This window comes from Leguminivora glycinivorella, chromosome 10 (genome assembly GCF_023078275.1).
Source record: "Leguminivora glycinivorella isolate SPB_JAAS2020 chromosome 10, LegGlyc_1.1, whole genome shotgun sequence".
In the NCBI taxonomy this organism is placed as follows: domain Eukaryota; kingdom Metazoa; phylum Arthropoda; class Insecta; order Lepidoptera; family Tortricidae; genus Leguminivora; species Leguminivora glycinivorella.
The window spans coordinates 25,160,549-25,184,832 of record NC_062980.1 but is presented as its reverse complement, the minus strand read 5'-3'; the positions used below and the strand labels follow the sequence as shown (position 1 = coordinate 25,184,832).

Genomic DNA, 24,284 nt, shown 5'->3' with positions numbered 1-24,284 from the left:
ACTACAATAGTACAGGGTGATGATAAAATTACAATAAATAATGTCATTCAAAATAAAATTATTATTAAAATTACAATTCCACAATAAATAAATAATTACAATTATTATTATTAATGAGGTACACCTTAGTTACTTGCAACCAAAAAAATAAAAAACGTTTCACAAAAAAAAACAACAAACACACAAATTCTGCGGGGCAAATTTAGACCTTAAGACCACGTTTTAGGCGCCAATGTAACGTCTAGGACTGGTAGGGCATAAATAAAATTCTACCAGTACGTTAACAAAAATAATTTATTAAATAAAAACTAAAATTTGAAATAGGGTCGTGGGTGGTCAAGGCCCGGGTCTAAAATTTGCCACCGCGGAGCGGTACTGCCCTGGCTGGTGGTTATGACGGTGGTCCGCAGCAGGTGTGGGGACCAGCGCTGAAGAGGAGCAGGGGCGACGGCGGGCGAACGACTCAGGCTCCAACCCAGCCGTCTGGATGTTGTGTGTGTGGATGCTGGTGACGGTGTGACACGTCGGCCGAACGGTCTTCTTTTTTAAAAATAACGGCGCACCCTGTAAATTTCCACGCATAGTCTTAGTGATGAGACCTTGTTCTTGCTCGCTCTGATAGGTGAACACCCTGTGACGATGATGATGATGAAGGTGGGACCAAGAATAAGCCGGTGCACCAGCAGCATAAGTGCATAAGCAGATAGCGTGTTTGTGTTCACAAATCAGAGCGGAGTTACAAGCACAGCAAGGAAAAGCACAGAAGTAAGGAAGAAAGAACAAAGAAAGTGACTAAATTAAGAAGGAGGTACGCACACATACTTATTCGTACCCGCCATTACATTACTTAGCACTAACAGAACAAAGGAAATTGCAAAGTCATTCTCTCTAAAAGCGTTTAGCATAAAATGGGAATGAGTAATTTAAATTAAGGATCTAACACAGTTAACAAAAGATAATTTACAAGTGAGCTCACATTAGGATTAAAATTACACTATGTACTATTTTTTAAAATAACGTTCAACACTTTGCACTTACCAGTACGTGGGTGCGGGAACTCGTTATTTCGCGATTACGTCGCCGAATATATTTAAATTAAATAAATTTGCAGGTGTCCGCGCCCACCAGAAAATAATTAAAATTATAATTTGTACAGCGCGCGAGACGACACGGGCTGGCCCGTGTGCGCGACGGTACGTACGTGCGTAACGTTTGGCGGCTGGCGCGGACTGATGACTGGGCGGCGCGGCGGGGCAGCGCTCGCGCCAGTTCCAGATTATTCCGTGACGTCAGCTCAGACCGGTCGTAGTACAGTTGATACGAATAGCGCATGGACGGTCGGATTAACCTTGCGATGTCTATTACAGAGGTTTTTTAAAACATAATTATTTTATTTTATTCTTAGTCGTACTTTAAAATAGAAAAGTAGAATAAGATAATTAATGTAAATATAAAATTGATTGTTAAATTTGTAAAAAATAAATAGTTAGTTGATTAAAATAAATAATAAAAATAATAATTGATTAAAATAATTCATGCAACTATAATTAAAATTAATTTATAAATTAGTTATTTTATTAAAATTTGTATAATTAAAATTGTAAAAATAATAAAATTAAAGCTTATAATTAAAACATGTACGTGCAACGTTACATTATAAGAGCCGGAGTAGTTAGGATATTTATTTTGATTGTAATAATTTTTCTGTCTTTCATTTGTATTTGTACTTTGATAGTTTTTATTTGTATAGTAATTATTATTTTTATGATGTTTAGTGTAGGCAAAATCTGGGGCTAGGGTTTCAGAAGTCACTCTGGGTGGTTCGTGAAACAAGGACAAGCGTGATTGAATGTCCTCATAGTTTGAGCAAAGATTTTTAAGAGTCTTCAGGTCCTTGATTTCGGGCGAAGCAGCCAGAGTGCTTGCATAGCATGGCCGGATGTTGTGTAGAATAATTTCGAGCTTTTCGTCCTCAGACAACGGCTTAACCAAGCGCGCGAACATGCCATGCATAATAGACAAGTAAATAGATATATTTTCCTGCTCCCCTTGCGTGCGAGATTTTATCTCATTAGTAAGGCGATAATCGTAATCTCTTGGGCTGAAGTCTTTTTTTAATAGAACCACGACATCGTCCCAACTTTGGAAAGCCTCTTTATTACATCGGAACCAATGTAACGCGTCCTCCGTAAAAATCTCGTACGCAAATTTCAAAATACGCTCCTTTGATATGTTCCTAGCCTCCACGAACTCCTCAACTCTTTGAATGAAAGAAAACACGCAGGCCTTGCCCGAGTATTTTAGCTTTGCTAAGTCGGAGGTTAGGTTGCGATCGCAATGAACCACTGTAGCCTCAGGTTCCAGAACTGAGACTGCGTTTGTATTAGAAGTTGAAGATGCCGGTCTCAGCGTTGTAATTTCTTTATATTGATTGTTAAAGGAAGTGCAATAATTTTTGTGCTGATCAACTAACGTGGCACCGACATTCGTGATTCGCCTAAGTCTGTGATATATATGATGTAGTAGGTTTTCAGTTCGTAAGAACAGGGTCTTATCAAATTTAGACTTGAGTGAGGTCAACATCGTTTGGGACTTAGCAAGACTGTCCTTCACAGCGTCAAGGTCAACCGCAGGCTCTAAATGGGATTCTAAAATGTCCTCAGGAGGTATTCCTAATTTAATTATCTGGCTTCGAAGCTCCTGTACCGAACCAGTTGAACCACCTCTGAGAATCACCTCATATTCAAGTTCAGCTTTTTGGAGTGACAAATATTTAATAGGATACGCCATGTTTTGAGACAAGTGTGTGTTTTGATTACAATTGATTAAAAGCAGTTAGGTTTAGTTGCTGAGTAAGTGGAATGTAGGACTCGATAGACTTTTATAACGTATTTAGAAGTTTTATAATAGGAAATATGCAATATTATTTTATAAATAACACACAATGTAAATAACAATAATAATGTAAATAGTACAACCACGTACCAAGCAACTGCAGAAATCAAACTTAGAAACTAGAAGAAAATTACAGGTGAAAATATTAAAAAGCCACCAACACCAAAGAAAACCAAGAGAAGAAAAAGGCCAAGGACTTGCTTCAAACATGCACAGCTCAGAAAATAACCAGTGTGGGCGCCAATGTCACGTTTAGCGTCGCATAAACTAGGGTAGAATAAAAAAACTAGAGAGAAGAAAAAAACTCCGATAGAAAAATTTTACAAACTATATTTTAAATAAAAAAACCTATCTATTTATCCAGGATCGTGGGTAGGTATTTCCTGAGCTGGCCGGTTACAATAAAAGAAGAAACAAGCCCTTGTTAGGGGTCACTTCCCTGCACTACGCCGCCGAAGTCGTACTGGGCGTGGCCGTCATCAGAGGCCGTTCCGGACCGCCAGTCTTCTTTCCGGAACCTTCCGGAACGTGTGCAGGCGCGCGCGCATCCAAATTGTGGGTCCAGTTAACGACCCCAGACTTGTTCCCTGGAATTCCGGTAAAATGGCCGTTTCAAGAAAAGTCCAATTTCGAACAAGTGACTGCGACATCCGGAACTTTGGCCAAATTAAAAGTGCTAATGAGATGTAGGCTGGTTTAGTGAACCCCAAAGCGTTAAAAAAGGTAATCAATGATGTGGCAGTCACAAGTTAAATCATCATTTTTTTTTTTTAACAAAAAGGAAGTAATTTTTATTTAACTAAAAGTACTTTTGCTAATAAAAAAAACTTTTAAAAACATTATTAATGTAGATTAACTACAGATTGGTTTCTATTTATATGCATTTAAATTAAAATTAAGCGAAAATTCCACAAGGATGATTAAGATTTTTATAAAGCGGGTAGAACCATATTTCTAGAAAGATCGAGAAGCTTGTTAATTCCAACATTGTTTCTAAGGAAAACATATTGTTACTAAGCGGATAGAGAAAGATGAACCCAGAAAGAAATAAATGAATAATGATTGAATGAAGAAAATGATTCCTTATAAAGACTATGAACTATGGAAGAAACCTTAAATCTAGTTCTACAAAATATTCAAAACACTCACCCTATTTGGGGAAAAACTGGCACTTAACACATTTAATTGTAGTAAAAATTAAAAATTAAAATAAATTTGTCACTCCATGTCGTCTGACGTTATGAGAGTTTTAGGTAACTTGACCTTTCGCTGTCGGAGCCGTGGTAGGGAATGCGAGCGCGAATGCGCCTCATACGTTGACCAGCGCCTATCGCTTATCTGGAGCGGTGACGTAGTCTTTTGTATTCGCATCTAGTTTTAACTAATAACAAATGCAATCGTCAATTCTGTTTGTACGTATATTTATTTTACATTGTTTTTTATTTTTTAAGTTTTAAAATATTTTATTTAGAAGAATGTATGTAAAAATGTATTATAGTAGTTTATAGTTATATTTTGGTTAATTATTTATTTTTATTTAATAGGATTTTTGTTAGAGATAACGGTAAACCGTTACACGGGTAAAGTAAAGAGGTCGGCTTCTATGGAGGAGACTTCGCTTCCAAAGAGTGTTGGCAGGAAGATCGTGCGTAGTGCATGAGTTAGTGGTTCAAACAACTCGTGGGAGTTGTTTAAGGCTCGTAATATGAATGACCATTGGAATTTTACTGCTTTAGTCATAGCAGTGTAAGCGGCTTGTGGGGAATCTTTAGAGATTTCTGATATTTTTTCCACGGTGGACACGAAATTATTGACTTTATTTTTTATGAAATCTTCTTTGCCTTCACCGATGTAACTTCCTAAGAAGCGAGATCCAGTAAGGATGGTAAGGTTAGTACCTTTGAAGATCTGGTGGGCTGTTTGTTTGTCAGTTTCGGAAACGAGGAGTAATGTTTTCTTGGCTTGAGGGAAATATCCGAAGGACAGAATGACAGCCTGTTCTGGCGCCTCTCAGCTCCTCGATCAGGCCATTGACATAGATGTTGAACAGGTCCGGAGAGGTTAGCCCTCCTTGGCGCACGCCACATTCTAACCTATAATCTTTAGATAGTACGTCTCCCCATCTTACATTGTTTATTTGGTTCTCGTACCAAAATTTCAACAGACTCACGACATTTGATGCTACCCCAGACTCAAGCAGTTTTTCCCAAAGAAGGTTGTATTTAACCAGATCGAAAGCCCTGCTCAAGTCTAGGAAGCACGCAGAAACGTCTGCGAGCTATATTGCATATTTTTAAATTAAAGGAAAAATGGAAAAACAGAACTACAGTATGTAATCTTGCTTCAAAGTTAAATGCCCATTTCGCATGGCGGATCTCCCCTACCTAATTTAAATAAAACAACAATAATGACTAAGGTAGGTTCATCACACAAATGCATGCCCTTAATCTGCCTGGGATCTCAGCTTCGCAGGAAGGGTCACTACTAACTAACAGAAACCCATGCAGGTCTTCAAATAGCAAGTAGACAGTGCAGCACCTGACCGTTGCAGGTACGGGGTGATCTGCGCCGGGAACCACGACTTGTCGGCGCACCACACCTTCGAGAACATCTGCGAGATGGACGACGCCAACTGCCGCGACGGATCCTACAGTGAGTGCTTCCTCAACCCACCTGCCGCGCAGCACTCAGTGCGAGCGTGAGTGCCGGCCGGCTAGCGCGCCCTCCTCAACTAGATTCGCGGCACTCACGGTGCGAGGATGATGGCCGGCGGCTGGCGCGCCCCTTCTCAACTAGCCTCGCAGCACTCAGTGCGAGCGTGAGTATACCTATGGTTAGAGTATGAATAGGTACTCATACAGGATGTGATGTTATGGAGGATCAATGAGGGCAACTACCAGATCCCGTGCTGCTACACGAAAACGCTCGTACCTTTTCTTCGATTTCAAATGAATAAAAATTGACGTTTACAAATTTTGGAGAAAAGCATATAAGTTATGACCAGCCTTTTCTATCAGAATTAACAGCACCCTTAGTTACACAGCCAGGCCCACGTTACCAATAAGTGAGGGCAGTTTGAAGTAGATAGATATTAGATAGATAGATAGGCCTCCTGCTTAGTTATTCGAGGCAGATGTGATAATATGTAGCCACCTGAGTGTAGTGTTGTGTTGATGTGTCGCAGCGGTGTTCACCACGAAGGACGAGCTGAAGAACGAGAGCCTCACGTGGATCCCGATCACCACGTCGGGCCAGATCACCATGAAGATCTCCTCGAAGAAGCAGCTGTGGTTCATCCTGACGCGCAACAGGAACTTCTTCTCCCGCCCCAAGAGAGCGGTAGGTGGCGCTGCCAGTGACTACTACACAACACAATACACTCTACATTCCTGTTCGCGACACGACTAAAAGTGCGTTTTCACATTATCCAATCCGATATCGGATGTAGGACCTATATTCCGCTTTAAGCCGCCATCTTTGATTTTTGCCTTTGAAATCCTTCCGACATCCGATATCGGATCGGATAAGGTGAAAACGCACTAACTCTCATCTATCCATACACAGAATCAATTAGTAGTATTTTCAACCTGCTCAGTGCTTGTTTTTAGGGTTCCGTAGTCAACTAGGAACCCTTATAGTTTCGCCATGTCTGTCTGTCCGTCCGTCCGTCCGTCCGTCCGTCCGCGGATAATCTCAGTAACCGTAAGCACTAGAAAGCTGAAATTTAGTACAAGTATGTACAATTGTACATCAATCACGCCAACAAAGTGCAAAAATAAAAAATGGAAAAAAATGTTTTATTAGGGTACTCCCCCTACATGTAAAGTGGGGGCTGATTTTTTTTTTTCATTTCATCCCCAACGTGTGATATATTGTTGGATAGGTATTTAAAAATGAATAAGGGTTTACTAAGATTATTTTTTGATAATATTAATATTTTCGGAAATAATCGCTCCTAAAGGAAAAAAAAGTGCGTCCCCCCCCCTCTAACTTTTGAACCATATGTTTAAAAAATATGAAAAAAATCACAAAAGTAGAACTTTATAAACACTTTCTAGAAAAATTGTTTTGAACTTGATAGGTTCAGTAGTTTTTGAGAAAAATACGGAAAACTACGGAACCCTACACTGAGCGTGGCCCGACACGCTCTTGGCCGGTTTTTTTGAAGGAGTTGCCGCTGGAGAGATTAGTGAAGAGTGGGTGTAATGCGGGGAGTGGGTGTGTGGTGTGTTGCAGTTCGTGTACGGGTACGCGTGCTGGAACTTCGAGACGTGCGTGCGCATCGTGTCCGGCGACGGCGTGTTCCTGCCGCACCCCTACTACTGGACCATACACGACACGCGCTCCCTCGCGCAGTACTGTCAGTATTATGCTATGTGCAGACCATACCATACTGCGTCACCAGCACCACACCAGCACCACGCTGGCTGTCCGCCGTCATCAACATTATATTCATACTACTTCATCACCCTGGGGCCCATTTCTCTAAACTGAAAGTTACAAGTTACAAGCGGAAGTCTCTTGCCATCTTGTCATATTAGACAGTGACTACCATCATAGAGGAATAAGTCAGGGAAGAGTTGTAACTCCATACATCAGTAAATGCGAGTTATTTGTATAGGCATAGTTAAGTGACCTCTAGCGACAATCACGCGTCAACTAGCGTAAATTATCAGTACTTGTCAATAGATGTCGCGACGAACGAAGAGTCTATTACTCACCAATTTTTAGCTAATATTAAAATAGTATTAATCAGTATTCTGTTTTCAATTCCTTCTGCTTGTAATATAAGTTGTAAACTGTTCTAATATTAAATTTTTGGCAGACGAGACAATGTTGCCACCTAGTATCGAGTAGTGGTATTGATATCATCATCCTTCTTGCGTTATCCCGGCATTTTGCCACGGCTCATGGGAGCCTGGGGTCCTCTTTGACAACTAATCCCAAGATTTTGGCGTAGGCACTAGTTTTTACGAAAGCGACTGCCATCTGACCTTCCAACCCGAAGGGTAAACTAGACCTTATTGGAATTAGTCCGGTTTCCTCACGATGTTTTCCTTCACCGAAAAACGACTGGCAAATATCAAATGATATTTCGCACATAAATTCCGAAAAACTCATTGGTGCGAGCCGGGGTCCGAACCCGCGACCTCCGGAACGAAAGTCGCACAACGTACTTACCGCTAGGCTACCAGCGCTTCGTGGAGTAGTGGTATTGATAATTCACGCTATTTGACGCGTTATTCTTCCTCTTACCACTTGTAAATTGTAACTTGTAGCTTCGAGAAATGGGCCCCTGATCGTACCACATTTATGGGCACGGCTAAATCATAATAATAATCATAATCATAATCATAATATTTATTTCTAAGAATATGGTAGGTACAATTGAGATGTTAACAGGTTGAATTGTAAGGTTCAGCATATTCTGTCAACATGGCACAGCATGCTAAATGGCATGGCTAAATGGCACAGGGCAGCTGTCAACATCGGAGGTAGACCATATTTCTAAATAGTTAAAATAGTATAGGTATTTGTTTGCATTTTCAGGGGACTACCGTTTGGCCGACCCCGAGTATGACTACTGGAAAAGCAAAAAGTTTTTACTAAATCAATACGTACATCAGTGGAGATTGAGTTGGAATGAAAGCACCGGGTTCGTCGGGTTCACGTAAGTATATCAAGAGAGATGGGAGCGAATTCCGGCCGCTGAACGACACCAACCAGTCCAAGGCGTTCCCCGCGCGCTACCTGGGGCTGGCGGGCGGCTCGCCGGCCGAGCCCGCCTGGTGGGAGCTGGACGGCCCCGGTGACTACCTTTGTTTAATACACCTCACGCTACCGGGGGCTGGCGGGCGGCACGCCGGCCGAGCCCGCCTGGTGGGAACTGGACGGCCCCGGTGACTACCTTTGTTCATACACCTCACGCTACCGGGGGCTGGCGGGCGGCACGCCGGCCGAGCCCGCCTGGTGGGAGCTGACGGCCCCGGTGACTACCATTGTTCATACACCTCACGCTACCGGGGGCTGGCGGGCGGCACGCCGGCCGAGCCCGCCTGGTGGGAGCTGGACGGCCCCGGTGACTACCTTTGTTTAATACACCTCACGCTACCGGGGGCTGGCGGGCGGCACGCCGGCCGAGCCCGCCTGGTGGGAGCTGGACGGCCCCGGTGACTACCTTTGTTCATACACCTCACGCTACCGGGGGCTGACGGGCGGCACGCCGGCCGAGCCCTCCTGGTGGGAGCTGGACGGCCCCGGTGACTACCTTTGTTTATACACCTCACGCTACCGGGGGCTGGCGGGCGGCACGCCGGCCGAGCCCGCCTGGTGGGAGCTGACGGCCCCGGTGACTACCTTTGTTTATACACCTCACGCTACCGGGGGCTGGCGGGCGGCACGCCGGCCGAGCCCGCCTGGTGGGAGCTGGACGGCCCCGGTGACTACCTTTGTTTATACACCTCACGCTACCGGGGGCTGGCGGGCGGCACGCCGGCCGAGCCCGCCTGGTGGGAGCTGACGGCCCCGGTGACTACCTTTGTTTAATACACCTCACGCTACCGGGGGCTGGCGGGTGGCACGCCGGCCGAGCCCGCCTGGTGGGAGCTGGACGGCCCCGGTGACTACCTTTGTTTATACACCTCACGCTACCGGGGGCTGACGGGCGGCACGCCGGCCGAGCCCGCCTGGTGGGAGCTGGACGGCCCCGGTGACTACCTTTGTTTATACACCTCACGCTACCGGGGGCTGGCGGGCGGCACGCCGGCCGAGCCCGCCTGGTGGGAGCTGACGGCCCCGGTGACTACCTTTGTTTAATACACCTCACGCTACCGGGGGCTGGCGGGTGGCACGCCGGCCGAGCCCGCCTGGTGGGAGCTGGACGGCCCCGGTGACTACCTTTGTTTATACACCTCACGCTACCGGGGGCTGACGGGCGGCACGCCGGCCGAGCCCGCCTGGTGGGAGCTGGACGGCCCCGGTGACTACCTTTGTTTATACACCTCACGCTACCGGGGGCTGGCGGGCGGCACGCCGGCCGAGCCCGCCTGGTGGGAGCTGTACGGCCCCGGTGACTACCTTTGTTCATACACCTCACGCTACCGGGGGCTGGCGGGCGGCTCGCCGGCCGAGCCCGCCTGGTGGGAGCTGGACGGCCCCGGTGACTACCTTTGTTCATACACCTCACGCTACCGGGGGCTGGCGGGCGGCACGCCGGCCGAGCCCGCCTGGTGGGTGCTGACAGCCCCGGTGACTACCTTTGTTCATACACCTCACGCTACCGGGGGCTGGCGGGCGGCACGCCGGCCGAGCCCGCCTGGTGGGAGCTGACGGCCCCGGTGACTACCTTTGTTTATACACCTCACGCTACCTGGGGCTGGCGGGCGGCTCGCCGGCCGAGCCCGCCTGGTGGGAGCTGGACGGCCCCGGTGACTACCTTTGTTTATACACCTCACGCTACCGGGGGCTGGCGGGCGGCACGCCGGCCGAGCCCGCCTGGTGGGAGCTGACGGCCCCGGTGACTAGTTGATCACCTTTGCTTTATTTATACACCTCACCGTATCACTAGACACACAGTCGTGTGTAATATTACCTACACCAACCATTTGGAGCCACTTTTCTTGACCCCCTCATAACTCAAAAACTATTTTACATAAACGTGTCAAATTTGGATCTAATATACCTAGGTATGTACCTAAGTATATTAGATCTGTCTGTCTGTCTGTTTTTCTGCCTGTCTGTCTGTTTGTGTGTGTGTGTGTGTGTGTGTTTTATACGGATAACAATTTCAATATAAATTAGAACTAATTTATTTGAATTATTGCGTTATATGCTTACAAGGGTTGCAAGACAAGTTTAGGTTATCAACATAAAATGGCTTCGTTTTTTTAACACTGCTTTTTTTCTAGTAGCTTATCAGTTTGAGTTCAGCGTACTGTTTCAATAGCAAATGATATTGGTTGGACCTAAGCATAGTAACATCATCAGCATCACACGGACCTTTAATAGTTCCTATGTTTTGCAGGAATCGGCAGAGGTGAGTAAGTGTATAGGATTCTCGTTGTACCTACGTATTTGCCTACAAAAACATTTTCATGTAAAATGCTGACAAAATGCTGAAAGCTCAGCCCGCCTGGGTTGGGCGTTCCTGCGATGTGATCGTCATCGTCAGCGTCACCGTTGTGACCGTCAGTAGTTAATGTAGTTAATTAAATTAATTATGTACCTATATTATGTTATGAAATTGCTTCCGAGGTAGGCCGCAAGCTCTTGCTGGTCTCGGCCTACTCAACTCAGTTCAACATAACCTTTAAATTTGACTTGGTTACAAGACCTCCCCTCCCCTCCTCTGCTTATAGATGTGTTCCGCGATTAAATCCCGTTTTCATTGATGATGATGATTAAGTTATTTTTCGGGAGCCGGGAGTGTTCTTAGCCATGTTTGATGGACATGGGTGAAAATCGTGTCAGCTTAAATATCTACGTATTATTGAAAAAGTATGCGGTTTGGGCGATATTCGTCGATGCATTCATGTTATTTGGGACTTTTGGGAGTCAATTAAAGAGTATTTTGTTTTCGAATAAACAAACATGTAGGTATGTAAACGTAAGGTACTTGAATGAAACAACAAACGAAATATAGGTAAAGATGCCGCAGGATTCTCACGATTTTCATACAATGATTCCTATCCGTTGTCCAAGGACACCGTACCGTAGCAAGGAGTCACCGAGTCAGTGGGCGCGGTGCGGGTACAGTGTGGGGGCTTGGGTAGTAACGAGTAGTCAGTAAGTCGGGCGGTGGTGGTGTCCGACAGGGTACCTGATCGCGTACCGCGGCCGCTGCCGCGCGGACCTGCCCACGCTGCGCACGGAGCACCCGCCGAAGCTGCGCCACAACCTCGACATCGACCTCTACAACTTCGCCGAGCGCGTGGCCGAGTTCGGCTACAACATGTCGCGCGTGCCCAACGCCTCCTACCACTACTACGACCAGGACGACGACCTCACATACAGCCCGGCCTGAGCGCACGCTCGACGCGCGACGGCGCGGCGTGTAGCGAGCGTGGCTCCACCCTATGCTATGTTCGACAAACACGGAACACGGCCGGCGCCGCGCCGCTGCGAGCGCGCACTCAGGCCTTACAACGTCACGAGTCCGTGCCGACTGCTTCCACTGCAAGAGCCATCGGAACGACTCGTTCTTGTTGGCCTTTCGGCTGGGAAGCAGCTTATTGCCAGATGTCGTGCGTGGCTCTCTTGGTGTTACGCTTTAGATTAGATATTCTCAAATCAGCTATTTAGATAACATAAAGCATAAGACATGGAAAGCAGCACACGGCCATCTGGAACTAAGGTAATTTCCAGCCGAAAAGCCAATAAATATGAGCTGGAACGGTTGTTAATGCTTATTGTTATTGCACTCGAAGCACTCGGCATGGAGGAATGCTGAGCGGCCCGGCGCGCGGCGGCAATCACGGCCGCTTCTTCGATCTTACATCTTACTAATGTATGCCATGGAATACCTATACCTACGCAGGTATTCCACAAAAAATGTAACATGTAGGTACATGTAACATGTAGGTGGGTTTGGTTTACGCAAACATTAGTTTTCACAGCTTTTATATTTTTAACCCCCCACGAAAAACCGACGGGGTGTTATAAGTTTGACGTGTCTGTCTGTCCTTCTGTCAGTTTGTCTGTCTGTGGCACCGTAGCTCCCGAACAGCTGAACCGATTTAGATTCAGTTTTTTTTTTGTTTGAAAGCTGAGTTAGTCGGGAGTGTTCTTAGACATGTTTCATGAAAATCGGCCACTATGTCGCGGTCGGGGTTTTTTCAAAATTTTAATTTTGTGGTTAGGTTATTCATTTATTTGTATTGTACCTACAATAAAAAGCAAGTAAGTAAAAGCTGTGAATGTTTGCGTAAACATACAGTGTGTTATCAGCACCTGGACCTTTATTAAAACCAATAATAACCACCAAATCATAGTTATTTAAATTAACTGAAAAAGTAATTTTCCGAAATCCCAATATTCAATGTAACTCGTGCACTTCTTGATTGTCAAATACTCACATCGCTCATACTAAACTTATGAGCTGTCACTGCATGTCATTGCCCTCACTTGACAAGTATGTACATTGCTGGCAATACAAAAACATTTAGAAAGTTTATAAAGTCAACATGTAAATGATTAATTAATTAGGGCGTGGTTAAGTTATGTAAGATTACGTTCCTTTAAAAAAGTCCACTTGTTGGTAACACACACACGTATATGTTGCAAATGTAAAAGCTGTGAATTAAAATTGTCATAAATACGGTTTGAATTCCTTTATTAAAGCTTAGCTTATTCCTTTATTAGCTGCTTTTGACAGTTCAAGTGGTGTTTTGTCCATCATTAGGAAATAAGAAGTCTTAAGTTAAAAGATTCTCGCAAAATATTATTTATTGTACATAATCGTGACGAAGTAATGCCGTGTATTTCATTGTTTGGTTGAATTTTGAGCACGATTTGTCTACAAATTATTCAGGTTTGTCGAACTGTACCAAAATCACTAAATACATTGCAGCAGATGCCACCTTCTGAAAACATTCACGACCGGCGTGTATTATTTGACGAATTTGATGGCGACATTGATAGCTCACCACTGGACGAGTAACTATAAACATCGCCGTGTCTCTTTTATTTACACGGGTGTGATTATCTTTTGTTTGTTTTTATAGCTCATAGTTTATTAGCTCGCGGTGGGACCAGTGCCTAAAGAGCGACGTGAAGGGAAAAGGTGACGGAACCTCATCCTTATACAGAGTGTAACAAAAATGGTGGTGATCCGTTTAAGGGCGTACTCAGTATCGTATTCTTATCAGGAAAAAGTAGAAGAAAATTTTTTTTTCGCTAAAAAAATTTTCACTTTTGTATGAGCCGGGCCGCGCGAATCGGTCGAATCTCCATACAAAGATAAAAAAATTTTTTGCGAAAAAAAATTTTTATCATACTTTTTCCTGATGAGAATACGATACTGAATACGCCCTTAAACGGATCACCACCATTTTTGTTACAGCCTGTATTCTGTGTTAGGATGGTCCTCATTTTATCGAATTTAGAAAGTTCTATGTAGCACCCCCTTAAATTGTTCTCTGTCGCTAAAAAACGTTTGTAATTGCTTTTTCAGAATTTTTCGTTTCATTTTAGGGGTCGCTATACCACACATTATTTATTCTGTAAAATAGGTTGAAAGTGTTTACTATCCCAGTAGCCAATACCGATACATTACAAATTACTTTCATTACTTCAATAACCGACTAGATGAAGTGATCGACTGCCGCGTGACATGCGATGTCAACTACACTCGAGAAGGCGTGTTCGATATCTGTCTAACCTCGCATTGGAACAACATACAAGAAGCGCACGTCGAGACCGCACTAACACACTCGTCTGCTCTAAAGCCATTACTTACGGGTTTAATTACTGTGTTCACGGACAGTGCATGACGCATGACGTATGTACCCTTGAATAATAAAGCGTGAACTGATGAGTTTTGTGTTGATGCACATCTACTTGAGTTATTAGTAGCCCGATGAACGCGTCACATCGAACGCGTTGCAAGCGCAAGTCAAACCATGTTTAATTCGCTGCGTCTGTACTTCTCCCCTTTTGTCAAAAGGAACGAGGAACTACGCCTGCTCCAGATCTTCAAGCCCTTGTACCTTCTTCTCTCCTTCCTCGGACTTATCCCGTGTTCGATTGAATTTCCGCAGGGAAATGTGGACTGCATACTTTTGCACAAGTCCGCTTTTAAACATTCGTGCTGCGCTTTCTTAACGCTGCTCACCGTCTACGTGTTTTTTGGCCTCCACGTATACGAAGTGTTAACCTCACACGAAGATACTATAGCTGACGACAAAATGGCGAAGACCAATTACATAATCGAGTTGGTGACACAATTCACGTTCTGTAACGCTACGTATTTCTGCTCATTCCGTTACAAAGACGTATATGTGTCCATTCTAAAAGAGATCACTCGGTCCTGGGACGACCTGCCTCACGTCAATAGAGGACTCATTCTGGGCCGCGTTCGCATACAAGTCAACTGCGTTGTGATCGGGACCATATGCCTGATCCTGATCACGCTCACGGCCGTCACCTATACCGGCTCATCTAGTTTATGGAAGAGGATATTGATTACGATTTCTTTCAATTTACCGGAGATGATACAATACATCGTGGTCGGTTTCTATTACGTGATGGTGTTGATGGTGGTGGCGCTCCTGACGAACATCGACGAGCACTGCAGGATGTTGGTGAAGGCGCGGAGCAGCGTGAGGAGCAGCAGCAGCTGGAAGGCGCCGGCGCCGGCGCGGCTGGCGCAGCTGCGCGACGTGTACGTGCGGGCGCTGCGCGCCAAGCGGCGGATCAACGCGGCGTTCCAGGCGCCGCTGCTGTTCGCGCTGCTGCAGACCTTCCACACGCTGGTCAGCGAGTCCTACGACATCTGCCAGGGCCTGCTCTACCAGGACGACTTCAGCGCTCACAACTTAACCGAGTGCTCCTATTGGTTTATGCTCCAGTTGTTGAAGATTTATGCTCTGTCACGTTCAGGCTCCTTGTTAAAATCTGAGGTAGTCTCTTGTTTGTTCTACATACAGTCATATAATTATTTGTCATCTACAGAAATAGTCGTACTTCCATAATTGATCTGATTTTGTATTTCAGGCGCTCAAAATTGGACGAACGATACATAACATTAGAAGTGACGATGAAGATATGAAACTATTTGCTGAGGTATGAACACTCGCATTCTTATTTGAAACATGGCGTTTGTACCGGCGGCGGCGGCGGCGGCAGTAGCAGGGACTAGAACGCTTGGTCACTCGGTCATGCGTTGTGCATGGCGTCAAAGTTTGCTATATGTTGAAACTACCCAAAACGTTTAGTCGAAATTATCATACCTACCCAAGTAACATTTTAGTGCTATAATTTTGGTTTTCGACGCCAAAAGCTACTATAGATGTCGTATAAAGGTTTTCGGCGTGACCGCTTGTCGTATAAAAGCCTCCAGTAACACCTTTTAGCTCTATAAGCTTATACCGCTAAAAGGTGTTATTAGGAAGTGATGTAAACGTTTATATCACCATTTTATAGAGCCGCTATAGGCCTGGTCTATAACAGGATCAAATATGACTACTATAGATCTATATTATTGTATAATAGTGTTAGGAATCACTGCTATGCAATCAATTTGCGCTATTAAGGTTCCCGACAAGCCGCTATAGTTGTTGCGTTATACAGCTAAAAGGTGTTATTAGGAAGTGATGTAAACGTTTATATCACCATTTTATAGAGCCGCTATAGGCCTGGTCTATAACAGGATTAAATATGACTACTATAGAACAATATTATTATATAATGGTGTTAGAAATCACTGTTATGCAATCAATTTGCGCTATTAAGGTTCCCGACAAGCCGCTTTAGTTGTTGCGTTATACAGCTAAAAGGTGTTATTAGGAAGTGATGTAAACGTTTATATCACCATTTTATAGAGCCGCTATAGGCCTGGTCTATAACAGGATCAAATATGACTACTATATAACAATATTATTATATAATGGTGTTAGAAATCACTGTTATGCAATCAATTTGCGCTATTAAGGTTCCCGACAAGCCGCTATAGTTGTTGCGTTATACAGCTAAAAGGTGTTATTAGGAAGTGATGTAAACGTTTATATCACCATTTTATACAGCCGCTATAGGCCTGGTCTATAACAGGATCAAATAACCTACTAAAGAACAATATTATTGTATAATAGTGTTAGGAATCACTGTTATGCTATTAATTTGCGCTATTAAGGTTCCCAACAAGCCGCTTATAGTATTTTTAGTAGTCGTATTTTAACAGAAATTAAAACCTAACTATACCACTATTTTGGGATATAGTGGCTTTGGAAAACACTGCTACAGTATTTAACACTGTAGTAGTGATATGAATACCATTATAGAGCTATTTTGCTGTATAATGAAGTTTTCAGGATACGTTTATATAGCTTTGAAAAGCGTTAATAGTCGTTTTCTAATGCCTTTTATATCTCATCGCCGTATACGTCACAATTACTCTTTTATATCACAGAACTGTGGAATAATGGTTTCGGTATCTCTTTTAAAACACAATAGCGTTATAGCTGAGTTTACTATATGTTTTATAAAAAAAAAAACTGTTTAGAAGATCTTTCTATAGTAAAACATTGAAAACAAGTATTGTTTTCTATATAAAGAACTTATAAGTTAAACTGGATCATAGTTAAAGTCTCATGCAACCCTAATTGAATCCACAATGGCGGGCTTATGGCAGTGAATGCGTATGATAAGTGACATAGTCGAACTATAAAAGCGTATGTTTTACTTCTTGGATTCATAGTAGAAACTATGGTGCCAATAATTTTATTGTATTAAATTATATTTATTTATTTTATTCAAAACAGGTATAAATCGAGGGCGCACTTAAAATACTCCATTAAACTAATATTCTTTTAACGGTAAAATTTCCATCGCATACCTTTTTGCAGTAATGATGGAATTATACGAAATCCAAATTATTTTGATTGACACTAAACTTCACAAGTTCACACGCCACTTTTCATAAAGTTCCTCGTTTAGAACAGTTTTTGTTAAATATTACACACATAAAATTTTAGAAATTTCATTCATTCGCATTAAAAGGGACGGCAACTGCTATTACAGAACAAAAAACCTGTATAACGGAATCTCAAATGCTACTATAGCATAAATTGATACTATAATAGCGTTACTGTGTCCTCTATGTCAACAAATTAGCACAATAGTCATCATCACATCACCATTATAGACCTTAAACGTCACGGATGATACTGCTATAGCCCTATTATATCACTAAATGGCTGCATAATTGCGCCAAATCGGCTCTACAGTACCAATATAGACTATTTATAGGACTATTTAATGTGATTTAATTTGGTGCTCACGACCACTATAGGACCAGAAATTGTTACTTGGGTAACTACTGGAACAAAATAACTTGTGCCAATACAATACTTATACAATACGATACGTATAGTTCTAAGATATACCATTTGTTTAAATAAGTATACCTAAGAAAAGCCCCAGATAAAAGTAAACCATACTAAACGCATTGGATTTGTAGAGCATAGATGGATAACTATAATTATTTAGTGATTTTACGCTACTTTCTGATAAATATTTAATTTCAAACGTCAATTCAGGTGAACATTAGAGTTTTGGGCGAGCCCGTTCCATCGTAGGCCGTGTCTTCGCCTCGGCTAGTCTATGGCCACGAGTAAACCAATTTATATTAAAAAACACTTTAACATTAAAAACACACACTCGTTTGAGCCAATATTTATTTCTACATAATTATGTATACGACATTACGTACGCGACAGTAATTGGTACCATGAATGGTGTCCCCAGGTTCAGCATTTTTCAACATTGATGGCGTTTCAAGGCACTGAGATCACAATTTTCGGCTACTTCCCATTAGAAGCCACGCTCATGTTCAATGTAAGTCACATCACGTCGCAAGGAGTCCATTCAGTTCCGTTCAATAACATTTTAGTCTTAAACCAAGTATTTTAGGCGTTTTTTTTTATTTCTCTTACTGCACCCACATTTGCGAATTTCTGTTTTGCCCTATGGTTGACTGGTAGAGAATGCCTTAAGGCATTAAGTCCGCCATTTGTACTTTTTTTAAATTGTGCAATAAAGTTTAAATAAATAAATTTTAGACCAAAATCCGCTCCGCTCCGCGACGAGGAGTTTCTTCACAGTACCGTTGTATTTTTATAATATAACCGGCAATATTTTCTGGATATGTAATGGCCGGTAAGTAATTGCTGGCTAATGTAAAAAATAATAATACATCAAATATACTTTTACTTTATCTTCCTAATTCTGTCCACATGATATTACGCGCGGGGCGGGTTGATGAGTGATTTGGATGTTTTTTTTTTTACTTTAATAGCATTTATATAAACTTTGGTTAAAATGTATCTAGGTTCAGCCGTTTCATTGTTTTGGGTTCAATATCTGATGACTATTTTAAATATTTCCGGTTATAAAAATGACAACCAGTATAATGAATTATTGTTGTTTTATTTCAGATGGTCGCAGCAGCAGCAATGTACTTGGTAATACTCGTGCAATTCGCTAAGGCTCATTGAAACTGTTATAAAGGATGAGAGGAGTCGCGCTAAACTAAATGAGGCGAGATAACAGACAACGTCAGAATCGCTTACACATTGTAGCTGGCTCCCTCTGTCGCTCTTCTGCAGCGGCGCGACAAAGCCAGACTGCGCTCTGATCGTCACTTAATTAGCGTCACCGAACTCACCGATTGCTAGACTTCGGCTAGGCTAAATTTGTTTAACCTACGTGCCTTGGAACCCTCGCAAGCCTCAAGATTCTATATTCTCAACCACTGGCTACGCTCGCGGTTCAATATTGGAATGTTTCGCTGATCGGGTATCAGCATTGGCCTCGCATTGCCACACGCGCTTAAATATTTGTCCCCCAAATAACTATTTATGAGGTCAAATTGAAAACCAGATAAGTACAAATTGTCAAAATCCATTTCCTTTCCTCAAATAATTAATAAAATGTGTTTTAAATAAATAAAAGTTGGATTGTGTTCGTTTGACCTTTTTTTACTATTTTAATTAGAAACTTACTAAAAATGGTAGTATGGATGGATGGAAGTTTGTACGAAGCTTTGACGATGCTACATGACCTGTCTACAAGTTGATAATGTTGATATACGATACGAGTAGGAAGATTTCATCTTTTTGACTAGCAGAAAAGAAACGTCACTATAGTATAAATACTATACTATACTATATATATATAAATAGTATAAATACTATAGTGGTAGTTCGAATCTTTAGGTATTTAAATAATTGTAAACAAAATCTACTCTCAATAGGCTTATATATCTACTGTGTATTTTTATCATGACACTGTTTAAAAAATGTAGTTTTTCTTTGCCGTTTTTCGTCCAGGCAGGCAAGTATGACTAACTAACTAGTATGGCACTGTGATCCAAAGAGGATCTTGGCCTCCAAAACGAGAGCACGCCACTTATCCCGATCCTGCGCAGGCAAGTATGGTCGCGCGATAAATGATAAAACATCTGGCCATCCCTATCGCACTTACAAATAGTGCGATAAGCACGCCCTGATGTTTTATCATTTATCGCGCGACCATGCTTGCCTACCACGACTAGGAAAACACAAATTCTCCGTGATCATACATTTATTACCAAATAATACACAAATATTTTTTGAAAACGCATATGTCCATTGTGATAACTTTAAGCACTATCAAACTGTACCAATATTACCAGATAAGTTACGGCAGTAGCGATCATCTGAAAACAAAAGACACTTCTGGTATGATAATGTAGGCAATAGGGACTCTACATATTTGGTTGATTCATTGACATCATTCAGTTGCACCATTCTTTCACCGGATAAGTCTATACTCCGTTAAATGTTGGTTGTCAAATACTTACGCTGAATAGCAAAGTTGCGTCCAATGAGAAGTAGTCGTAAACGGTCACTACGGGTTTACGGAACGACATCAGAGTGGCAAAGTGTTGTATCTGTAATTTAAGCAATAAGTGATTAAGTGTATTTGGACAGAATCTAAAATACCCTTAATTAATTATGAGAAAGCAGGCAGGTTGTCATGACAACAGAACTTTATCCAATATGTTTCACCTAGACCCCATCTACTGCTAATTATAATTTGTTTTGTTTGTCCCTATGTTTGACTGGAATAAAATACTTTCAGTTGAGGTTGGACAAAGCAGAAAAGTCTAGGCTGCGCTCCATTGCTCGCTGACAAATCCTGAGTCGAGACTTTTGGACTTCTGTCAATGGACATATCGACGAGTCTGCGTTTTAGTGCAGTTGGAAGGTTGCCCTTCATTAACGCCTTCATGGACCAGATCGATTCTCATATCACAATAAAAACGAAAATATCACGTTTTATAATGGTTCTTAATAGACTCACCTCCATTAAAAGTCGATTGTTCTGATTTGCCGTCGGAATATTGTGCAATGCTTGACCGATCTTGGTGGCCTGAACCAAATAAATTCACACTTAATAATTTACGTCCACACGAAAAAAAACATCGCTTTGAAATTTATTTAAATTAGTTACAAAATTGATGACTACATTTCGGTATTCTGGGAGCTAAAAAAATACTTCACACAAAAAAGGTACTTGCCTCATCTTTCAAAAGAGATCCAGTGAATATGATCGCATATATCTTTGCCAAAGAATATAACACCAAGAAGGTCTGTTCCACCAGCAGGTGGGCGTCGAAGCTCATGTCCACGACGAGGCGGCTGTACAGCGCGTGCGACTCGCTCAGGAGGCCGTGGAAGCATTGGATGATGATCAGAGATATAGGCGCTTGGAACGCGTTGTTTATGTCCTGTTTTATCTCCAACACCTTTACGTAAACTTGCTCCAAATTGTCAACACGAACCCAATCTTTTCCCAATCCGCCACAAGTCACTCTTCTGTCAATACTTTCAGAACTATTTGTGGCGAACGCTGTTCTCACTCGATCGGTGCTGACTATCATTTGACAATGTTCTTCAATATTTTTCAATAAACAAACCACCAACAGCACCATGGCGCTATAAAACGCGACCACCAGGCTGGGTATGGCGTCGGGCACCGTGGAGAATATCAGCTGGTTGTACACTTTCTGAGTGCCCACGACACATAGCGTAATTTGCACGCTTGAAAATATCACAAGCCAAATTATAGCCGGATAGATGAATAATCTGCGCAGAAACACAAGAATCGAAGTTACGTTCACGTGACACAGTTGAGCCCAGCAAGAAGCTATATCATACAGAATCTGTACATATGTTTTGGCGTTTCTAAATGCTGAAAAATAAATAACAATCGCACATAGCAGTGCTAATGTAATTTCCATGATATTTGTGACGTTTGTCACTGAGCTCATAGCGGCCGTATTCATTAATATTTGTATCTTTTGAGTGAAGTAGAACCCAAGAAAGGCTATGAATGAAACAGCTCCCACAGAATGTACAATCAATGATTTCCGTGTTATTGTGGTGTCGCGTCTTCCTCTCGGGAACTCCACGGCGTAGGGAAACAACCCCGTCACTGACAGCAACATGTAAAGCGGCTTGAAAACCTCAACAACGTTTCGATCATAATTATATCTTAAATATTTTTTGAAACGGGTAATCATTTTTAGCAATCAGTCCTTTGGGGTCGCTGAAACTATTATGACTAGCCACTCCAAAGCTAAGTTGTTATGTTATACAAATACAACTTTATTATACTTACACAAGAATGTTTTCCGTGATATTTTTACAGACATTTCCCGTTACATCGTCGAATTACACGTTTTGATGTTAATGACTTCGGTTCGGAAAGAGTTGTGAACAAGATAAAAGTGTTTTTCCATCGTTTACAGAGCTACCTCGGCACAACTCTATGTGAGTTGAATACCTATAGTTAGCACGTTATCATGTATTATCAGCTGCAAAAGTGCATGATGTTCTCAATGTACTCATTCATAATTTCTCCATGCACTTTTGCAGCTGATAGTACATTCAATTATCTCAAAAGCGCTAGTATATTCTGAGCATGTCTTCAGATTTCCGACTCATCAATACTAAAACAACAACTTCTTTCTTTTCTTTTTTAGGGTTCCGTAGTCAACTAGGAACCCTTATAGTTTCGCCATGTCTGTCTGTCCGTCCGTCCGTCCGTCCGTGGATAATCTCAGTAACCGTTAGCACTAGAAAGCTGAAATTTGGTACCAATATGTATATCAATCACGCCGACAAAGTGCAAAAATAAAAAATGGGAAAAAATGTTTTATTAGGGTACCCCCCCTACATGTAAAGTGGGGGCTGAATTTTTTTTTCATTCCAACCCTAACGTGTGATATATTGTTGGATAGGTATTTAAAAATGAATAAGGGTTTGCTAAGATCGTTTTTTGATAATATTTATATTTTCGGAAATAATCGCTCCTAAAGGAAAAAAAAGTGCGTCCCCCCCCCTCTAACTTTTGAACCATATGTTCAAAAAATATGAAAAAAATCACAAAAGTAGAACTTTATAAAGACTTTATAGGAAAATTGTTTTGAACTTGATATGTTCAGTAGTTTTTGAGAAAAATACGGAAAACTACGGAACCCTACACTGAGCGTGGCCCGACACGCTCTTGGCCGGTTTTTTTTGTGATGTAAGTGTATTTTATTTGTAAAGAGTCTTATAAGAGCTGTATCGAGTTGTAACTTTGATTAAGACATTATTTTCTTTATTCTTTATTTTATTTTTATTATACATGCAAACATTTTATTTATTTTGTTAGTAGTAATATGATTAGAACAATTTGACATTTGATCTTTTTCCGACCGTCTTCTGTACTCCTTCTTTTATACTTATATTTGTAATTTAATGTACCTAATAAATATTTGAATGCTGAAAATTCAGCCAAGCATGTAAAGATCTCAAATGTACATATTAACATCTTTATATCACTCGTGTTTTATCAAAAAAAGAATTATCTTATCTTATCTTAACATTCGATGCTATGTTTTTGTCATCCATTGGCTACTCTTGGTTACAGTGGTTACTGCATTAGTGCATTTTTACGTCAATAAAAGTGTACTTTCGGTAGTCACAGCAGTCATAATCGTAGAGATCTGATACATAATGATTGTTAGCAACTGTCTTCAACATTGCATAATTTTAATCAGCTTCCCGGCTTCTGGTATTGCGTACTCTTATCGAACGCGTCATTCATTCATTCATGTTCATACTTATTGCATTCATGGTCTTATAAATAAAGATGTCACATGGAATATGAACGTAACACAGTGTTTCACCACGACCACACCAAACTCGTCCGCTTCACAAGTAGCCGTTAGCACAGCGAGGGCAGTTTCAGCTGGTACTTAACATCAACAAGCAAGGTCAGCTGACAGTTGCTCTCGCAGCTGGCATAACGGCTTTGGTCTATGTTGCTGTGTAGCCATCCGCAGCATGCGCCAGGTAACCGTCAGCACAGCGCAGGTAGTTTCAGCTGGTAACAGCAACAATCAGGACCAGGTGACTGTTGCTAAGTTGCTATAATAAGCGCAGAAGCGGTAAGTCGGTAACCGATTGCCTGTGTAGCTTCTGGGCAGTAAGAATGTCGTGCACCGCTCGCGCTCGCTCGGCTGCTTGCTAGGTAATGACAATATTACTCTGTCTAGTCTAATCAGTCCAGCTTACTTTACAGACCCGCATCACAATGTAGTTGAATATTACTAACGAGAGTAATGTTAAATCGCGACGGCTTGC

The 24,284-nt window shown here is 42.2% G+C and overlaps 3 protein-coding genes and 1 long non-coding RNA gene across 4 annotated transcripts in view; 2 read left to right on the top strand and 2 right to left on the bottom strand.

The window, feature by feature from the left end:
- LOC125230021 overlaps window positions 1-11,731 on the top strand; it is a 52,407-nt gene extending 40,676 nt beyond the window's left edge. Inside the window, exons 5-10 of the mRNA XM_048134940.1 lie at window positions 5,447-5,547; window positions 6,080-6,234; window positions 7,132-7,255; window positions 8,446-8,704; window positions 10,919-10,930; window positions 11,596-11,731. Of these exons, the coding sequence (XP_047990897.1) occupies window positions 5,447-5,547; window positions 6,080-6,234; window positions 7,132-7,255; window positions 8,446-8,570 (505 nt within the window). The 3' untranslated portion in view covers window positions 8,571-8,704; window positions 10,919-10,930; window positions 11,596-11,731. The remainder of the gene's footprint in view (window positions 1-5,446; window positions 5,548-6,079; window positions 6,235-7,131; window positions 7,256-8,445; window positions 8,705-10,918; window positions 10,931-11,595) is intronic.
- Window positions 277-1,469, bottom strand: LOC125230022. Its single transcript, XR_007177476.1, has 2 exons — window positions 1,039-1,469; window positions 277-564 (listed from the first exon to the last, which is right to left on the bottom strand). It is a non-coding gene; the product is annotated as an uncharacterized LOC125230022 (long non-coding RNA).
- A 926-nt stretch (window positions 11,732-12,657) lies between the features above and the next one.
- On the bottom strand, window positions 12,658-22,174 carry LOC125230736. Its single transcript, XM_048135996.1, has 5 exons — window positions 22,010-22,174; window positions 21,233-21,658; window positions 20,953-21,021; window positions 20,450-20,539; window positions 12,658-13,475 (listed from the first exon to the last, which is right to left on the bottom strand). The coding sequence occupies exons 1-5, from the start codon at window positions 22,172-22,174 to the stop codon at window positions 13,416-13,418; spliced, it is 810 nt and encodes a 269-aa protein (XP_047991953.1). The 3' UTR covers window positions 12,658-13,415.
- LOC125230019 lies at window positions 14,408-19,566 on the top strand. Its single transcript, XM_048134938.1, has 4 exons — window positions 14,408-15,512; window positions 15,607-15,675; window positions 18,355-18,444; window positions 19,044-19,566. The coding sequence occupies exons 1-4, from the start codon at window positions 14,514-14,516 to the stop codon at window positions 19,101-19,103; spliced, it is 1,218 nt and encodes a 405-aa protein (XP_047990895.1). The 5' UTR covers window positions 14,408-14,513; the 3' UTR covers window positions 19,104-19,566.
- Window positions 22,175-24,284: the final 2,110 nt, after the last annotated feature.

Coding starts and splice junctions, on each gene's coding strand:
- LOC125230736 (XM_048135996.1), bottom strand. CDS start 22,174: ATGATTACCCGTTTCAAAAAATATTTAAGATATAATTATGATCGAAAC. Junction 21,659..22,009: donor TAACACGGAAATCATTGATT/GTACATTCTGTG, acceptor GTGGGCACTCAG/AAAGTGTACAACCAGCTGAT. Junction 13,476..20,449: donor ACGCAACTTTGCTATTCAGC/GTAAGTATTTGA, acceptor GAATGTTTTCAG/AAGGTGGCATCTGCTGCAAT.
- LOC125230019 (XM_048134938.1), top strand. CDS start 14,514: ATGTTTAATTCGCTGCGTCTGTACTTCTCCCCTTTTGTCAAAAGGAAC. Junction 15,676..18,354: donor ATATGAAACTATTTGCTGAG/GTATGAACACTC, acceptor TGGTGTCCCCAG/GTTCAGCATTTTTCAACATT. Junction 18,445..19,043: donor AAGCCACGCTCATGTTCAAT/GTAAGTCACATC, acceptor GTTTTATTTCAG/ATGGTCGCAGCAGCAGCAAT.